Source organism: Papilio machaon, chromosome 2 (genome assembly GCF_912999745.1).
Source record: "Papilio machaon chromosome 2, ilPapMach1.1, whole genome shotgun sequence".
Taxonomy (NCBI): Eukaryota; Metazoa; Arthropoda; class Insecta; order Lepidoptera; family Papilionidae; genus Papilio; species Papilio machaon.
The window spans coordinates 9,272,119-9,291,026 of record NC_059987.1 but is presented as its reverse complement, the minus strand read 5'-3'; the positions used below and the strand labels follow the sequence as shown (position 1 = coordinate 9,291,026).

The 18,908-nt window shown below is 32.8% G+C and overlaps 4 protein-coding genes across 4 annotated transcripts; all 4 read left to right on the top strand.

Moving 5' to 3' along the window:
- Positions 1-389: 389 nt before the first annotated feature.
- Positions 390-1,228, top strand: LOC106716913 (histone-lysine N-methyltransferase set1). The gene is made up of 2 exons (XM_045681537.1): positions 390-456; positions 788-1,228. Exons 1-2 carry the CDS (start codon positions 390-392, stop codon positions 1,174-1,176), a joined length of 456 nt encoding a protein of 151 aa, XP_045537493.1. The 3' UTR covers positions 1,177-1,228.
- Positions 1,229-5,006: 3,778 nt separating this feature from the next.
- On the top strand, positions 5,007-6,311 carry LOC106716915 (heterogeneous nuclear ribonucleoprotein A3). The gene is made up of 2 exons (XM_014510572.2): positions 5,007-5,089; positions 5,682-6,311. The coding sequence occupies exons 1-2, from the start codon at positions 5,029-5,031 to the stop codon at positions 6,209-6,211; spliced, it is 591 nt and encodes a 196-aa protein (XP_014366058.2). The 5' UTR covers positions 5,007-5,028; the 3' UTR covers positions 6,212-6,311.
- Positions 6,312-7,826: 1,515 nt separating this feature from the next.
- Positions 7,827-8,944, top strand: LOC106716906. Its single transcript, XM_014510558.2, has 2 exons — positions 7,827-7,916; positions 8,058-8,944. Exons 1-2 carry the CDS (start codon positions 7,853-7,855, stop codon positions 8,942-8,944), a joined length of 951 nt encoding a protein of 316 aa, XP_014366044.2. The 5' UTR covers positions 7,827-7,852.
- Positions 8,945-14,006: 5,062 nt separating this feature from the next.
- On the top strand, positions 14,007-16,984 carry LOC123722482. Its single transcript, XM_045684332.1, has 2 exons — positions 14,007-14,121; positions 16,748-16,984. Exons 1-2 carry the CDS (start codon positions 14,034-14,036, stop codon positions 16,888-16,890), a joined length of 231 nt encoding a protein of 76 aa, XP_045540288.1. The 5' UTR covers positions 14,007-14,033; the 3' UTR covers positions 16,891-16,984.
- Positions 16,985-18,908: the final 1,924 nt, after the last annotated feature.

Genomic DNA, 18,908 nt, shown 5'->3' with positions numbered 1-18,908 from the left:
ACACATTCTGATAGTTCATTTCATTTTACATCAGCTCACTTTTAACATAGATCATTGCCAAAACAGTTACTTGGTAGTTAAAACGTTGGTATTTGCACATTTGAGTTTCAGTCAATGTCCTGTTGTTTGTTCCTAGATATGGAAGATTATTTAAAAGATAAACATAAAGTATAACATTACGTAATCGAAATTAGCATCAAGACTTTGTAACTAAGTAATTCCCCCGACTTTGATTCGATTTCACACCTTACATATAAGTCGGCACGATTTATTATCACCTTTGCTAGAATCAGGAACTGATTGTCGCAGTTTTCGTCGAATTCGTTGTTTGTATAAAACTGGTATAAAATTTATAACATGTTACAATGTATGTCATTAGGTCTAACGAAATGGCAGGAAGAGCTGTCCTGTTCGCTTTTCTCACATTAGTAGCGTACTCTACAGCTGACGTACAAAGTAAGTATTAGAATTTAGGATAATATTTTCCTTCTATTTTAGTCTTAATGTAACCATATATATGCAGCTTATTGCATCAAAATTTGACTACACATTAATATTTAATATTTTGATGGCTCATGCTTTATTTTATTTTTCAACACAAACATGTAGAAATTATGAACATAACGTTAACGAAAAAATTTCTCATTAGTAAATTAGCCAAACAGGAACTCAAATAAACTATAATTTTTGCTATTATTAGACACAAAGATTGTATATTTACTTTGAACACTATTTGCCATTTTTTATAAAACAACTAGATAATATTTAGATTAACAACATTTTTCAGACGACCTGACCAGGATAAAACGCTCTCCGCACTATTGCGACTATCCACCGCCTCCCCCACCTATTACCCCTCCTCCTCCCCCTCCGCCACCACCACAAAAACCACCGAGGTTCTTCTGGTACCATGAATCCCCAATAATGCCAGCCTTCCCACGTCATGCGCCTTTACAATGGCAGGCATTCATCCAGCCTCAACAAACGAACGAAAGACATATACAGAACGAGGCTCAGAATTCACAGTCCGATCTAGGATTTGATAAAATTCAATTTGGTAACAATGAAGAACCGCCTTGCGAGAAATGCGGTAAAAAGAATACAGCAGTCAGTAATGCACAGAGTGAAACCGGTGATGCGGTTGCAATCGCCGTTTCCAAAGGCAGCAACCAATAACAAAAAATAAAAAATATTCAGTTCCTTCTATTAGATATGAAATATTGCTGAATGATTTGGATTTAGTGGATTGATACAATTATATTTTTTTTTAATAAATTATGTGTTTTTTTTATCTGTATCTTTCTAGTTATATTAAATAAAAAACCTTATTTTTCTTTAGAGGTTTGCTGTTCCGATATCAGATAACATAAAAATTAAGTCAATAAAAACACTGAAATAAAAGAATAAATATTCATTGCCAGTTTATTTTACGTTATTTTTATTTTCTTTTTAAGAAATTCATGATTATTTAATTTGAATTTAAAATTGGAACCGAAATTAACGGTACTTAATTAGACTAATTAATCCTAGAACAATAAAATATTACAGTGACTAGTTCGAGGTGAGCGCATTTTCTGGAAAGACGAAGGAGGAGGAAAGTCTTATTTTTATTATAAGTATACACTTTAAATGTCATCAACGCAGATACAATTACTTCTAGAAGGAGTTTTTCATATAAGTTTCACGTTTTAAAGTGTGCCAATTTTCGATATAACATTGTTATCCGCGATGCAAATGTTTACCAGTTTTGTAAAAAAAATTCTCAAATTCTAAAAAAATATGTGTGTAAAAATTAAAAGAAAAAATTCTTAAGTTGTTTATTATTGTTATTATGTTGTATTTATATTTATCTAAAACAAATTATAACCCAAAACATATTTATCAAACAAAATATTGTATTATATTGTATTGCAAAATTGTTAATTATCACGACTAATTACATGTTAAAACTTCACTAAAAACTAATAAATTAATTATAAATACTAGAAAAGAGGTTGAATTCGATTTATTTTTTATATAAATATTGTAAATGACAACACCTGGGAAATTTATCACAAAATGGCTTCCGGAGACCTCCTAACGCTCATCTTTAAGTGCTCCGAACGCTTCGTCTAGAGCTAGAGATACAAGTCTTTTAATGTTATGAATTATTTATACAAACCACAGATTAAGAATTGATTTCGCTTATTATTCCAAATAGTGTCACACCGTTACAACTTATCTTGACATTATGACCTTATCATCAACAGCATGCGAAAATTAAAAAAATCGTTCTTTATCTATACTTTAGTGTTTGTTATTAACCAATTAACGTCTTACTGGTAAATAAACTAATCACAATGTATGTTTAAGTAAGCCGTTAGTTTGGGATTCCATTGAAATTTTTAAATTAAAATAACTGTAAATTTCAAATTAATCTTCATCTTATTATCGCTGAATTTATTATGACCAAATTATGTATAATATTTTCGTTGAAAATATTTGTATTATATGATTGTACATACTTTAACCAAATATTACATTACCATAACAAAAGCTATAGTTAACATACAATAATAAGCTATTGATAGGTTATTTTAGACGAAGTTAAAAACCGTTTGGCTTCTAAATATACATATGTATGTATAACTCTGAATATAAATCACTTGATATTTCTGATAAAGCATAATTAGATGTGGACTTTACCAAAGATTTATTAATTTATCAAGAGTAATATTATTAGACAAGTTATCACTAGGTAACAAGTCTAGTTTGACACCTTCGAAAGTAAACTAGCTTTGCTACTAACGTTTGCCTTACCGGCAACTATGATTTTAAAGTTATCATCTTACTTATAGTATAAATGCGAATGTTTAGATGGATGTCTGTTTGAAGGTATCTCCGGAACCGATCAAAGGATCTTGATGAAATTTGGCGCAGATGTAGAACATAGTTTGGAAGAACACATAGGCTACTTATTACGTTTTTCTTTTAAATTCCGTGCGGACGGAGTTTCGGTCGACTGCTAGTTTTAAAATATTTTTGATATTGCTTATATAAACAACTGATTTATTTATATCTTTTGGATAATAAAAGATTTTCAAGAAGTCGTTATTTTTATAACAGGAGCAATAGCATGATTTGGGATACCGTGGGTTTCTGAGACCAAAATTCCCGTTTAAAACATATTATTATCTCTGTTTTGTCAAAGATAATGACAGGGATGACGATGTTTTTATGGAGATTTTGGTCTCATAAACCAAAGGTTTCGCGGATCACACCCACACAAATAACAAAACTATATTTCACTCCATATGTGGACAATTTGCGGTTGATTTGGACATTTCACATTTGAATATATTACGGACTTACTGATAATCATTTCCGTAAATCTTTTATTTTTTTATTTATGTCTCTTTATGATAATATGTCTTTAAATTAATGTCGATAAAAACTAACAAGTTTTTTCACCAAATAGATAGAAATACACATCGTATATTATCGATAAATAATATAGAGCTTATGAAAATAACTGGAATTACTTCAAGTATTACCAGCCTTGTGTACGAATACTTGATCATAAATGTGCGATATTCAAAATTTATTCCAATTAATTCCGGGGAATATTATCCAAGGCGGTCTAAAATGCAAAGATATGCGACATTTTCTGTCACCTGGTCAACAAGATATCAATTTGAGACAACTTGGTTGTGAGATGTGTGCAGTAAATTCGAAAAATCTGTTACTTTACTTGTTTCATAGTTGTCATAATGCCGTCAAAGTTACATCACATTCTGATTTAAACAAAGGTCAACGTCCTTGCAGCACTCTTTGTAGTTGTAAACGAAAAAAAAACTATAAAATGTCGGTACTACTTCTGTATTCAAGAAACAACAATCTTGACATATTTATTATCTATTCTCTTACTTTACTACTTTACTATTTCTTGGTAATGCTTCAAATGGAAATTGTTAAGTTTAGTAAATGGTTTAGTTATTGTAATTTACGGACTTTCAATTAGTATTTTCTAAGAACCCAATGTTTTACTTTGTAGTAGAAATCGCTATTAAAAAAATGGAATGAATAAAAAACGATCTATGGGTTCCATTACAACCTGAACTTTTTCAATATCCTTGTTTCATATACCTTCATTATATAAAGACTAGCTGTCGCCGCGACTCTGTCCGCGCGGAATTGTAGCCTATGTGTTCTTCCAAACTATGCCAAATTTCATCAAGACCGTTGAGCCATTCTGGAGATACCTTCAAACAAACATCCATCCAAACATTCGTATTTATAATATTAAGTAAGATATATTGAATTTTTACAAGCTCATTTCTATGTATGAAACAAAATTAATAGTTGTAATTTAAACATTTTTCTTCTATGTAACAATAACTTAGCCGCTGTTTTATTTATTTATGGCATCTTGTTTTTTTTTTGGGAAAATTTATGGAACCTTGTGAATTTATGCATCTAGATTTAAGATTTTATAATTTTACCTGACATTTGTCAGATACAGAAATCTTCTAATGGATTATAACTATGCTAATGATTAACATAATATAATTAATAAAGTTATGACTGCCATTAATTTTTAGAAAGAGCAATCTTAAAATATAATACTTTCATGTCCTAAAAAACTAGACTAAAAAAAATTGTTTTTAAAAATAACAGTTTTCATACTTAATCTAGCCTATCTATGAAGCCTTTACTGATCGGTAAAAAAATTGGGGGCTAGAAAAGTTCATCAATTTTTTTATAGTTTCCTCATAACGAAACAGGTTTACAACTTCTAGTTCGCGAGTAATAATAGCAAAACCAGTCTTTTAATCTGCATTACAAATCGATTTAATATAATTTCAGAATATCCAAATAAGGGCATTGCTTCTTAATTTGCCTATCAATTATTTCCGCAGGAAACAATATTTAGTTTTTTCCAATGTCAAAGTGCGTGGGATAAGACCTCGGATTGACCTATAAAAATGCTGCTAAGTGTACAAAATATAACACATTTGATAACGGAACATATCGTATAACATAGTAAAAATGAACTCAATAGTTTTTGTAGCCGTGCTTGCGGCTCTGTGCCAAACCCTAGTAGCTAAAGGTTGTAATTATTTTTTTGTGTGGTTAATGTTTCTACTTTCATTACTCTGTGCTGATTCATTTCTATCCTAATCTAACCGTTACCTTGTTGTTAAATTATTATAAATGAAATTACGTCCTTGCTTTTTTTCATAAAGGAAGTTATTTTATTTTGATAGTAAAAGTAGTTCTAGTTACAATAACAATTCAGATGCAGTTTTTAAAAATAGATACCATCGCAATTCAATAGACTTATTTATACAACAACATTACTCACACCCGTAACCCAGAGGGGTAGGCAGCTACCACTGACCGGACGGACTAAACTATAGCGAATTTGTATATTATGTTTTGGTCCTAATAATAATATAATAAAAAGATTTGTTTGTTTGTTTGTGTGTTTGCATTGAATAGGCTCCGAAGCTACTAAATCGTTTTGAAAAATTCTTTCACTGTTGGGAAGCTACAATTCCATTCCTTCGACTATTTTGTCGCTTGACTTCTATATTTCGCCTTTACACTTTTCTAATTTAACGTTAAATCTTTTAGTTTTATCTATAATTTTCTTAATAACTACTTTACAATAAACTTAAATATACTTTATTTTGTTACAGAAACTGATGAGGTCGCTCACATAAGAGTACCACGCACATTATTGTTGAAAAAGAAGCTTTGTTCTATACTAGGACTTTGCGGAGGCGGAGGAGGACAGTATGGCGGAGGTGGGCACTACAGCGGAGGTCATAACTATCAGAACCAACAAGGAGGCTATCCACCAATAAATATAGGCATCAGCCAATCACAATCATCAGCAAATGCAGGCGGTGGAGGTTTCGGAACTGGTTATTACCCAAATAACTACCAATACAATGGAGGTTATCCAAACCACGGTGGTTATGATTCTTATGGGAGACCAGGTTACTTTGGTAATGGTTACGGTGCTAACAATAACCAGTTTAACGGTAACTATTATGGAGGTAATAGGCAGCCCAATGGTGGTTATGGTTACCGAGGACCTTTTGGTAATTATTACGATGAAGGTGAAGATACTAAACCAATTTATGAAGATAATAATGAGAATGGATCAACTTATGATGGATATGAACGTGATTACAGGAATGTAGGATATAGAAGTAATCAATAACTTATAGTTACTAAAATTGAGTCTATTAACTCGATCTGTGATAATTATCTGACTAGAAAGTGTAACGTTCGATACAATAATGAAATCCTTTGGTTATTATTAACGAGTTTTTAACCAATAAATTTTGGAAATTATTTTATTGATTTTTTTTTCTAACATGTTCGTAACAAGTAACACTTTAAAAGTAATATGTTACCTACAATTTTTTTTTTAAATTAAACGATAAAAAATAGTGGAAAGCTGTAAATGTATAACAATTTTATTGCGTTTTATTTCACTATATTTATGATGATCACCTAGGCGTGTCCTGTTCAGGTCATAGTTGATAATATTTTTCGAATTCTTTGTAAGGTTTTGTGTTCTTTTTTGTTTCCTTTGTCTTGAAACAAACATAAATCAATATCTTTACTGTATACAAATCTCTTAAATTCCCAATAAATTATTTTGATTGCATATTTGAAATTTTTTAATAATTTATATTTGATGAAATTTCTAATAATAAAATACGAAGATGTCTTGTCAAAACTAATATATTTTATGAAAGATAGCGGATCTTATCATCAATAAAATCATGTAAAATGTATATCACAGTTCTATGACCTTAATCAATTCATTTTATAGCTCATAGCACATCTATAAATAACAATAAAGTAAAAACTGGATCAAAACTTGAATTATCCAAATTCATACTAATGAGATCTTTAACAAACTTAATGACGTAATTAATTTAATTTTTATTAAGAAATCTATCGAACGGTATCCTGCTTGATTTTTAGGTACTAATAAAACTTGTTAAATTCGCAGAAAGGTTTGAATAATATTCTTAAATTAACGCTCCACATAGTTCTGCATAAAACTCTAAGCAATTCAGTTACTAAAGGAAAATAAAGAGACGCTTGATAATGCCAATATACTGCCACATCTGCTTCGAATGACCAAAACGACCTTTGGAGTGAACTTTTGAATGACCAATTGAAGACGATTATCAAGAATATAGATAAAGAATAGCATTATCACTGAATTGAGTTTATGTGATGATCACTACCAAACGAAAAGAGCTTAAAGTTTTGTACGATTTAACGTAACGTTACGATTATGTTTAATTAATCATAATTATAATGTTTAGTGATCGTAAATATTTAATCAAACTTCTTGTTAAAAGAAAAGTTTTCAAAAAATTCAATGTATTGATGTATTATAGAACAATCTGTAACCTAAGAGTCAGTAGTAACCTAAGAGTAAATCATAAACATCTAAGAGTTTTATCACAAAGCACTATTAATAATTCGAAATAATCGAAAATCTACGTGAAATTTTGTAAATCTTGTGATATTATTTTAGATTACTTTTAAACACATTAATGTATTCATTCAGGTAATATGTTGAGAAAGGATGATGTGGCCAATTAATAATTTAATGGATCTTAAAGAAATTTATGGTATCAGAGCATCGCGATATTAAATTAATTTACCGTAAGTTTTGCGATAATGTTATGGGTGTCAACGTCTTCTCGTCATTATCTATGACCCAGTCGAGATGAGCAGTGGGGATCATTTTGTAGTATATATACACGGAGATATGATTCACGGATATCCACTACCGTTACAGCGGAAGGAGAAGCTCGTCCTTGCAACAGACACTATGGCAAAGTTTATCATCCTCGTAGCGGCATTGGCGGCCTGCCACGCAGTGCCTGTTGAAATCGGTAAGTGCATTGTAAAATTACTGAAAATAATCAGTGTTATCATGCAAGTAGTTGAAAAAAGTATTTTAAAAATCTACATACTCTTCGTAGATAGAGTTTACTACAACAATAATATCTAACGCTTATTATTTTTGCTTCCAGTTGAACTTCCCGACGCTACATTCCGTGTGGGCCGGTCGCCGGGCGTGGCGTGGAGCTTTGGCAGCGGTTTCGCGAGCGACATCGGCGGTATCCGACATGCGTCAGGACAGTCCGGCTCCTTCCAGAGCGGAGACGCGCAGGCGTACGGATCTAGCTTTGCCAACGCCAACAACAACTACGCCAGCGGCACTGCCTTTGCGCAAGCACCACAAGCAGTCCAATACCCGACAATTCAACACAATGTAGTACGACAACCAGCCCATCAAAATAATATTGTGGTGCAATCCGTGCCACTCGTCCAATACAGTGTGGTGAAACAACCGACTCAGCAACATACTGTGGTCCAGCATCCCGTCAGCCACCAACACGCCACCATTGCTCATCACCAACCCGCCCATGCCGCTGTCACGGTCCCGAAAAAGCCTAGCAACCATATCACTAGCAACTTGGGCAACTTTGGATCGGCGAGCTCCTCAGCGGCGGCTAACTCTTATAATGGATTCGGTTCCGCCGCATCCAATGTTTACAACAACGGCTTCAACCAGTACCAGACCGCGGCGGCTTCGGCGCAGAACTACAACGGTCTGGGCTACGAGTCGGCGGTGGCGTCTGCCAATAGTAACGGATTCGGCCGAGGATCCGCTGTATCGTCTGCTCAAAACATCGGTAACCAGGGAACCGCCGTATCGTCCGCACAAACCCTCGACAGATTCAACAACTTTGAAGCGGCGGTAGCGGCGGCGGAGAACTACGGCAACTACCAAGCTAGCACCGCACAGACCATCAAGCAGAGAGGTAGCCAGGTGCAGCAGAGCATCGCCAGCAGTGTAAACGCACCCGGCTTCCAAGCAGCCAATGCCAACGCTTACAATACTGGTTTCTATTAAACCTTTTAAATTATAATAATTTATTATAATATTTATTACAATTAATTTATCGTCATAGAAAAAAATCTCTAATTGCATTTATAATTTATAGAAATTTAAATTAAAGAGAGTCTGCAAAAATACTATATTTTTATTTACAAACCTTCAACATGTCAATTTTATGACATTGAAACGGCATAAGTAAACAAAGAAAGTATGGATGGATTGTGTGAAAGAGGATATGCGCAAGAAGGGGGTAAATTCAGATATGACGGCTGATAGAAATGTATGGAGGAGTAGTTCATACTATGCCGACCCTCCATAGGGATAGGAAGGGCAGGTTGATGATGCTGATGTTAAGTAACCTCGGCCATCGCTTTCTATAACTCTTTTATAATTATTTAAATTTTCAAATGTTCGTTAGAAACGTAAATTTTTTCAAAATCAACCTTTGGGATCATTAAGTAAATATTCGTAATGATAGTAAAAGGAAACCTGTATAACCGTGGGTTTGTTGTTAAGTTAGCCGATTGAATTACTTACCTTGTTAGGCATAACATCATCCTTATTGTAAACAGTTTAAATATCTAAATCTATACTAGCCTTTGCCCCCGACTTCATCAACGTGGAATTAGAAAAAACACTTATGCTCAATTCTAGATAGTGATATATCTCTATGACAAATTTCATCCAGATCCGTTTAGCTGTTTTGGAATTAAGTACCTGCAAACAAACATCCATCCGTCCATCTGTACTTTTAGTTCAGATAGACAGATCGTTCAGTTCTTTTCTTTTTAAATATAAATAATAGAATGAAATAAGATAACAAATATGTACTTTTATTTTCAAAAGTTACCCTGCCTTCTGGGGGAATGACAACGTTATATGAGACTTGACTAACTAAAACTCCCTCGGTAGTCATCCTCAAGTGCAACTGGTAAGAGTCCCGGGATCTCCGAAGGAACGCACAGAGACTAACAAATATGTACTTACATCAAGTTTTTCATCACGTATAATTTAAAATTGGTTGGGAGGGTCAGCCACAAGTTAGCGTAAAGTCTAAAGTTATTACCACGGAATAATATTTATGTCCACAAAATCTGGGACTTGAGGAACGGAGTATGAATGTTATATCAAAAAGCTTGCAGTTTGTAATTTATCTTACGCGGTCGCTTGTATCAAAGTGATGGCTTAGGTATGCAAAGAATGAATTATCATATTCGCTTCGAGCGTTTGAAAGATTTATTACACAGGCGTGAAAGAACATATTTGATTTGTTATTATTGCCTTTATTAAACAAAGTGATGTTTCTTTTTATCTGAGTATTTTTTTAATATTAATACTGAAGAAGGAAGCTGAGGTATCAAATAACTTGAATATAGTTTTTGCGAATTGCACAGCAACATTTAGAACATAATTCACATACAATTTTAGATTTAATTTGCTTTCCGCAGTATTTAATTATAGTCAATATTATTATTTACTTTAATTTCTACAGCTTGTATTTAAAGTATTTGACATTAATAAAACAGTCAAGGTACAAAAACATGTATACTATAATGCAAAGAGACAATTTTTTTTAATTAATATTTTCTGGCCTGGATACCAGTCTTTTTGGCCGAGCAAAGAGACAATGTGGCAAAAGGTTGCCAGCTCAATAAGGATGGATACTTGATATTTTAATTATACACGATAGTTTTGCTTTTATTATGTTGCATATGGATATATGAAAACAGTTTTTAATTGCATTTCATGCTAATTCTAAATTCCCTCTCTTATACGAAAGATATTCTGATTGACATCATTTATTTTAATTAGTCAAACGATATTTAAAATATACGATCCTTATCGAAAATATGAAAAAAACATTGTACCTAAAGTTATTTAATTAGCAAAAAACAACTTTAAATAAATATATCGAGTAACGAAGTCATAACTTTTAAAAAATCTTACTAACATTTAAAATGGGAATGTTTAGATGGATGGATTGATGTTTGTTTGAAAGTATCTCCAAAACGGTTTAATGGATCTCGATGAAATTTGGCATAGATGTAGAACATATTCTTGAAGAACACATATACTACTTACTAAGTTTTTAATATCGTGCGGATGGAATCGCGGGCGACAGATAGTCTAGTTATAAAGTCATGTTTGTGAAGATGTTACAGTTTTGTCAATAATCCATTGTATTGTTAATGAATATTTTTTTGTCATACTAAATATGTAAATACACAAAATAATTTAAACTATTTCTTCAATATTAATTTACACTTATGTAATTAAGTGGTAAATGAACTTAATTATGTATTTGTTTTAAATAATTAATTTGAAACATATTAATTAATAGTAACAGATCCTATTTTATTTGTGAATCAACTTTTTAATTTGCAAAATCGATAGATACAGGTTGAGAAGTAAAAATATATAACTGTTCCTAAAGTCGTTCCTATAGTGTATGCTATAGCTAGTTTTGTTATAAAGATATAAATATTAAAAATAAAGATCAAGAGAGTTACTTTTAACACATCTATATATATAAAAGAAAGTCGTGTTAGTTACACTATTTATAACTCAAGAACGGCTGAATCGATTTGACTGAAAATTGGTGGGCAGGTAGCTTAGAACCAGGAAACGGACATAGGATAATTTTTACCCCGTTTTCTATTTTTTATTCCGCGCGGACGGAGTCGCGGGTAAAAGCTAGTATGTTTATTATTTTATCAATTAATTTATTGTCAATTCGCCGTAATTAATACAATAATTTTATAAATATTATAATAATTTCTCAATCCAAATATATTTGAATTTACTTTATGCTCTACTGTGTATTACAGACCTTAACCTATAAACAAAAAGTTTATGAAGAGAATATAAAGAGAGAGATCGTGTGACCCGCTTGCATTTCAAGTTTAGACTAGACAAGATGTCTATCATTCTATATCCTTGTATAATTATTACTTTTACAACTTTAACTTGCAAAGGTAATACTTCTATAAAATAAAAGATCAGTGTAGAACTAAAATAATTAACAATTATATTATCTAATATATAAAATTCTCGTGTCACAGTTTTCGTTCCCGTACTCCTCCGAAACGGCTTGACCGATTCTCATGAAATTTTGTGAGCATATTCAGTAGGTCTGAGAATCGGCCAACATCTATTTTTCATAAACCCCCCCCCCCCCCCATTAAGTTTTTTTTTTAACTGCGCGCGGACGGAGTCGCGGGCGACAGCTAGTGATATCTATAAAAATACCTTGTTTCTTTTTCAGGTGCCTTCACAGAAACAACAGGCAGTGATAGATATCAAGGATATGCGACAATTCAAAACAATAACGGCATAGAAGTAAGGGCAGCTGGTCATACTTCTAGTAATCAAATAAAATTCGGAGATGTTAACTTTTACACCACTCCAGGAATGACTGTTAGGAAAAATGGAGACACTATGATGTATACGTATCCAATAAATAACAACGTAGGCATAGCAACCGGTTTTATCCAGATGAAACCAGGATCCATATCAGTTTCTTCATCTACTTATACCAAATCACCAACATTTTATTGGCCAAACATTCCAAGATTGGATCCAATAATGCCAATGTTTAATAATTTCATCTTTCGTCCAATACAGTTTTATCAACCGCCAAATATAGAACCTTGGTTTGCTAGAAATATGATAAACAGCTTGGACCCGTTAAAACCGGTTTTGAAAAATCCTTTTAAGCATCAAAATTTAGATCAGCTTTTTAACGTGTGGCAATAAATTACGAGACGTACATTAAATTACATGAGTAAGATGACGAGAAATATCAGTGAGTCACAATTCATAAAAATTTATGAGTTTTTTTAGATAGAAGCTTCTAACAAAACACAGATTATGCGATAAGAATTTAATTTAATTTAATTTTTCGTTCGTTGCCCCGAAAGATGCATTTTCAACTATGCAAAATGTTAGGTCATCGAACTAATTAAGATAATAAATTAAATAAATTAAAGAAATTCACGATTTAATCAAATCAGTAAAATTTTATGTTTTAGATTAAATTTAAATGAAATTGTTTTGAAGTTATATTTAATATAATTAAGACGAAAGAATTAATGTTATCTGCTTAATTTGTTTTAAATATTATTTTTAAACTTAGAAATAAAGAATAAATTTAACATAAGGCTTATTTTATTTCCAACTTTTGTTCCTTCTTTTAATTTTTACAATAACTAGAACCACTTGTTCTATCGCTAAAAATGTTAACTGAGCAATTTAAAGTAACGCGGTATTGCGTACTTATTCACAGAACAAAGATACGATTTTGTAAGCTGTGAGTATTTGAATAAATCAACAGCACTCTCTCGCATTATTAGAATGAATACACATCGAATTAGTAGACTGTATTTGCAAGAATATCGACGTACTTACACTTTGAATATTTTCATGAATTATTGCATATCACATAATTATGGCAGTGTTAATTTATTTCTATCCGTCAAACCGTTTAACAGACAGGCTCGCTGTTAGAAACCAAATATAATAAACAAAGTGCTGAGTTTGGAAGCACTAGTGCATATCTGTATTCGTGTCTCAATTTTCTACAGGCATTACGCTCTGTTATAGTTCCAATTCGCTTACGCGGTATGTGTTACTAACTTAAATCCAGGCGTAAACATTATAGAAAGAATTACCACTAACATGATATGTTCTTCGCCGTGTGATAATGGTAACACAGCCACCACCACTCACATACCGCTGTACCATATGATGGGCCAATCAGGAACCAAACGTCGCGGCGCCAACATTCACCACGGCTCTGGTTATGCAAACGTTGACCAGAGTTATTCTCATAAAAAATGACATTTCCAAGTCTTAATTTATAACAGTACTAAATAAATGAAATGTAATCTTATCGTTTGAACTCTATTGTAATCGTTGGCAAAAATATAAGAAATTAATTGGAAGAAATCAAGTATCTAACAGAGTTTTTTAATAATCTAAATATTATAGTTAAGATATGTCAATTACTATAATTGATCTGGTTACAAAATTGTTACAGAATAACCCTACCAACTAACATGCACCGATAGACGTTCGAAAGCGCAGTTTCTGTCCGTCAGTCACGATGCGTGCCATAATACTACTGTCGCTGTTTATTTTATCTATCTCCTTTGTCAAAACTGCACCACAGTCAAAACTACAAATCAACCCAGGTAAGAAACATTTACACTTTATTTAATGAACTCACATTAGTTTGCAAGCGCCGGTTCATTTCCATTATATATTTATAAATCGAATCTTACTTGAATGTACTTGCTTTATTGTTATTTTAATATTTAAATGCAACAAAGAACAACATTCTACGTAGATTAATTGATCGGCTCGCATTTTACGTCTCTTTTTAGAATTATAGTGCAATGATGGCAACGATCCAGCAAACACTGATAACGTGTATTTTGTATCATTTTGTGTGTTGTTAGATTTTGATTCTAGTCTCGGATCTAAAAGTTAATCACTGCGATTATGTAGCAATTTTTTTCAAGAAAATATTTGATTTGATATTTTGTTGTATGATATTTTGTTCAAATCGTAGTAATTTTTTAACTTCATCGTGGATAATACGCAAGACCATTTTTTTTTGACTGACTGGTCACTGTTTGTCTTGAAGAGGCATTTACAGTTTCACCGGGCTTGAGGTGGCCGGGCGCAGATGGCGCTTAGCCTAAACCTCGTTTAAGAGTAACTAGGCTCGAGGGCTCCCTCGGGCCTCGGCTCGGGCTGTTACTTCGTTATTATTACCGGATTGGGAGATCACCGAGCTCTTAGGTCGCTTCGGTGGACGCTCCATGGAGTGACTGGGCCGCAAGGGCCCCCGAGAGGGGACCTCGGCTTGGGCTGTCACTCATTACGCGTTTAGCATTCCGATTCAAGGGTGCCCGAGAGGGCCGAACCTCGGCTTGATCGGTTGCTATTATCTGATTGCTATTATTAATACTAATGCAATTAACATTACTTCCACTTCGGAAAGCGTTAGCGCTGGGAGAAGAAGTGGCGGAAGAAACTCCAGCAACGCTTCTACTATTAATAGGAGAAAACCTGCCTGCTATGAGGCCGTATCGCGAGAATGATTGGCGCAGCCGACATCGACTGCGGCGTGTAATCTGTCTGTGATTTTTGAGTTTAGCCTGGGCGATAGTAATTGCATCGACTTGAAAGTCAAGAACGTGCCTAGGTCTACGATAATCCCGACGAAACTTTCCGAGCGCACCATTTAAATGCAACATCCAGGCTACATATTTCTATAACAAGGTCTAGTTTCATCTTTAGAGAACCTGTTTTACTCCATTACACATTAATTGCACAATTATTTTTTATAAAATAGATCAAAACCATTTGTAAATAAAAACTGGCCAGCGAAGAACGCACTAAAACCTTTTTTATTATACATTTACTTATTTATTCAAAGAGGCCAGCTTATCAAGGGCGTATTTCAAGTAGTGAATTAAATTAATTCTTTTGTTATGACCATTTATTTATTTTTTATCTTTTTAACCTGTGGCATGACTCAGCTTCTTTAATTTATGAGTAATTGTTTTTTTTTAATACAACATTTTTACGTTAGACAAAGAAAAAGTGAAACATAGCATAATGTTACTTCTTACTAATATTATAAATGCGTTTAGATGTACGGATGTTTGTTAGGTGTCTCCAGATCGGCTCAACGGTTCTTGCTGAAATTTGGCATAGATGCAGAACATAGTTTTAAAGAACACCCAGGTTACTAATTAAGTTTTTTTTTAATCCCGCGCGAACGCAGTCGCGGCAGATAGCTGGCGTACAATAAAAGTGAAACATATTCTATATTTCACTTACCTATTATATATATATATATATATATATATATATATATATATATATATATATATATATATATATATATACATATATAGGTAAGTGAAATATATTAGCGTGTGACTGGTAATTAATTACTTCAATTGTACAATAAATGACACATGAATGATAACGTGAAAAATTCGATATGTCCAATGGGAAACAAAATTTAATGAATTGATGTAAAGGAGAGATTTAATAGATGTTTATTTACTACTTACCATGGGTTTTTGAGGCCAAAATCCCTGTTTTTAAACATATATTGTTATCTCTAGTTTATAAAAAATAATGACAAGGATGACGATATGATATATACAGAGATTTTGGTCTAAGAAACCCACGGTTAGTAATATTAATAATCAGTTGTTTTTTTATAAATTAACGCTCATTTCTCTAATAGCTAGTAATATATTAATGGCTTAAAGGACTTTAATAAATGGCACGTAATTACGACGGGAATTTAAATTAGTTATGTATTAATGTTTAATACTCCGCTTTAAAATACAATCAATTATTTTTAAATTGTCCAAATAAAGTATTTATTTTAATTCACAAAATGAATTTCATTTATTTTAAATCATTTTAAATTAATAAAAATAATGGAACATTAAAATAATATATAAATGTAATATGAAAAGATCAACAAACATTTAATTGTTCATATTAATAAAGCAAAATCTCATAAATAATAGAAAGAGATACATACATACATAAATAAATACATTATATTTTGAGACTCCTTTAATACGGAAATAAACGTTGGAATATGAAGTTTTGAAATGTCTCACTTATTCAATTCTTAACCCTTCTTAACCTTAGCCCTGCAATTTTGATCAGGTGTAGTTTTAGTTTTTATTGCTTAATCGAAGCTGTCTTTCTGCCAACGTCCGCCATAGATCCCTTTGACCATCATAATATACAGGATGTTTTTATTAACGTATCTTTCAGATGTAGAAGGCAAGCCGTTCGTGGAGGAGGTATTAGTGGAGTCAGTGCTGCACGTGAGGAGTCCGTCCGTGGCTCGCAGTTCCCGCACCAACACTAACACAAACCTGCAAGACGGCACCAGAGTCACCGAGAACAAGATCTAATATATCTTTTTATTGTAGTTATTAAAAAAAAATACAATCATGTAAAGTAAACCAAATTTCTATAAGAGGCTATTTTATGAATTCGACAATGTTATTGATTACTGTAATTAAACTTTTATGAAAACTAATGGAATTATTACTGCAGTGTAATGACAATACATTGTACAAATTGTGTTATATTTATTTCGAATAAATAATAGACCCATAACGCATCTGCAATTGCGGATGTCTATGGGCAGCAGTCGCTTCGCCATTTCGTTGAATTCATGTGGCCGCTTGCTCGTTTGCCACCTTAGAATATAAAAAAATAGGCATACTTTCTCAGCTCTTACGTAGGAAGAGACGAAGGGAAAGACCTATCATCATCAGCTCACTATACGTCCCCACTGAGGGGCTCAGAGCCTACCCTAAGTAGTAGATCACACATACCTTTGTACTTCATCGCAGATATATGTAGGTTGTATCACGATGTTTTCTTTTAACGTAAGAAGATTATTATATCCCTATTTAATTTAATCAAAGGTAATTTTAATATCTAATAATTATCTATGCATTTACTAATCATATAATAGTGAATGTGTATGTTCCTTAGTCGTAACATAACAATAATTCTGTACAGACAGCCGACACGTGTCGAAGTATCTACAAAAAGTTGATAGCGAGTTAGCGAGTATTGTTTACACGTGAAAAGCATTCCAATAGGGCCAGGGACGTATTAGCATTGTCCGACGCCCGCTCGAGCCCGTCTTACGTATGCTAAAATATCGAAAAGCCTTAAGATATTCCGTCAAAGAATGCGTCCGTCGGTGTATATCATAGATTAAAAAAGTGCTAAATCCAGTAATGATATTCATAGACCGCGACGCGCGCTGCTCCGCCAATGAGATGTGGACGCCGTGCGAATAAAACAATACGATGTGCGTACTGCGCATATACAGGACGATGGTTTTTTGGTTTTATCTTGAACTTGCAATAGAAAATATTTAATCAATAAATGTAGTGCTTTGTGAAGCTTGTCCATATTCAGTAAAAAGTATCTTCAATAATAAACCCAACAAGAATTCCTGACACAAAAAGAAACTGTTTTAATATTGACGTGTTTGTAAGACTTCAACATATATGTCAATCCCACAACATAATCAACCATATCATAACTCACTCCAGTTCCCTAGTGGTAGAACCCAGTAACCTATAGGGCTAGTCAAAAGTCCATTTGGCAAGACCCTGACATATCTAACACACCCTCGCGTCTTTTAGTCACGTCACTTTCGGGTGCTCTTTAAACATCCCTTCTTAAATATTTTATACCCACATTAATGACAGAATTATCCCACAGCGTCTATCATCATTTTCATTATTTAAAATCAGATACATTGCGTATAGTAATAGCCACAGGTGGGCACAGTTAATCGAAAAGTTAACTTCGTTAATCGTTAATTCGTTAATTAAAAAATTAACTTCGTTAATCGTTAAAGCGTTAAATTCTCGAAAATTTAACGCAAGTTAAAGTTAATCGTTAACAGTTAACCATACCAAAATTAGACATACTAATTTCACACTTATGTGGCGACACTTGTTTAAAATAGTAATTTGACTATACATTCTATAACAAATAAGTATTAGAGACAAGTATGAATGTAGTATAGTATATTTCATTACGAATGCGGAATACCTGTCATTGCAAAAAGTTCCAACAAATGTCTACCCGAGCCGAGGCGCAGCCGAAGGTGAGGGTTGACAGTTGGAACAAGTTGTAATGAAAAATAAAGCAATTTAATAGAATAATAAAAACACAATAAACTCAACTAACTAAAATGTTTGGTAAATGGCGCCAACCGTAAAAGAATACAAACAGAGATTTTTTTTTGTTTTCTTCACCCATTCTGGGTAGGCAAAGGGAACTACGCCCAAACAGCCAAGTCCTCAGTAGATTATTTTTTTTGATATAAAATGAAAATGAAATTTAAAGAGATGAAATAAATTGAAACCTAACCTAATTCATTGAATCAAATCATTAA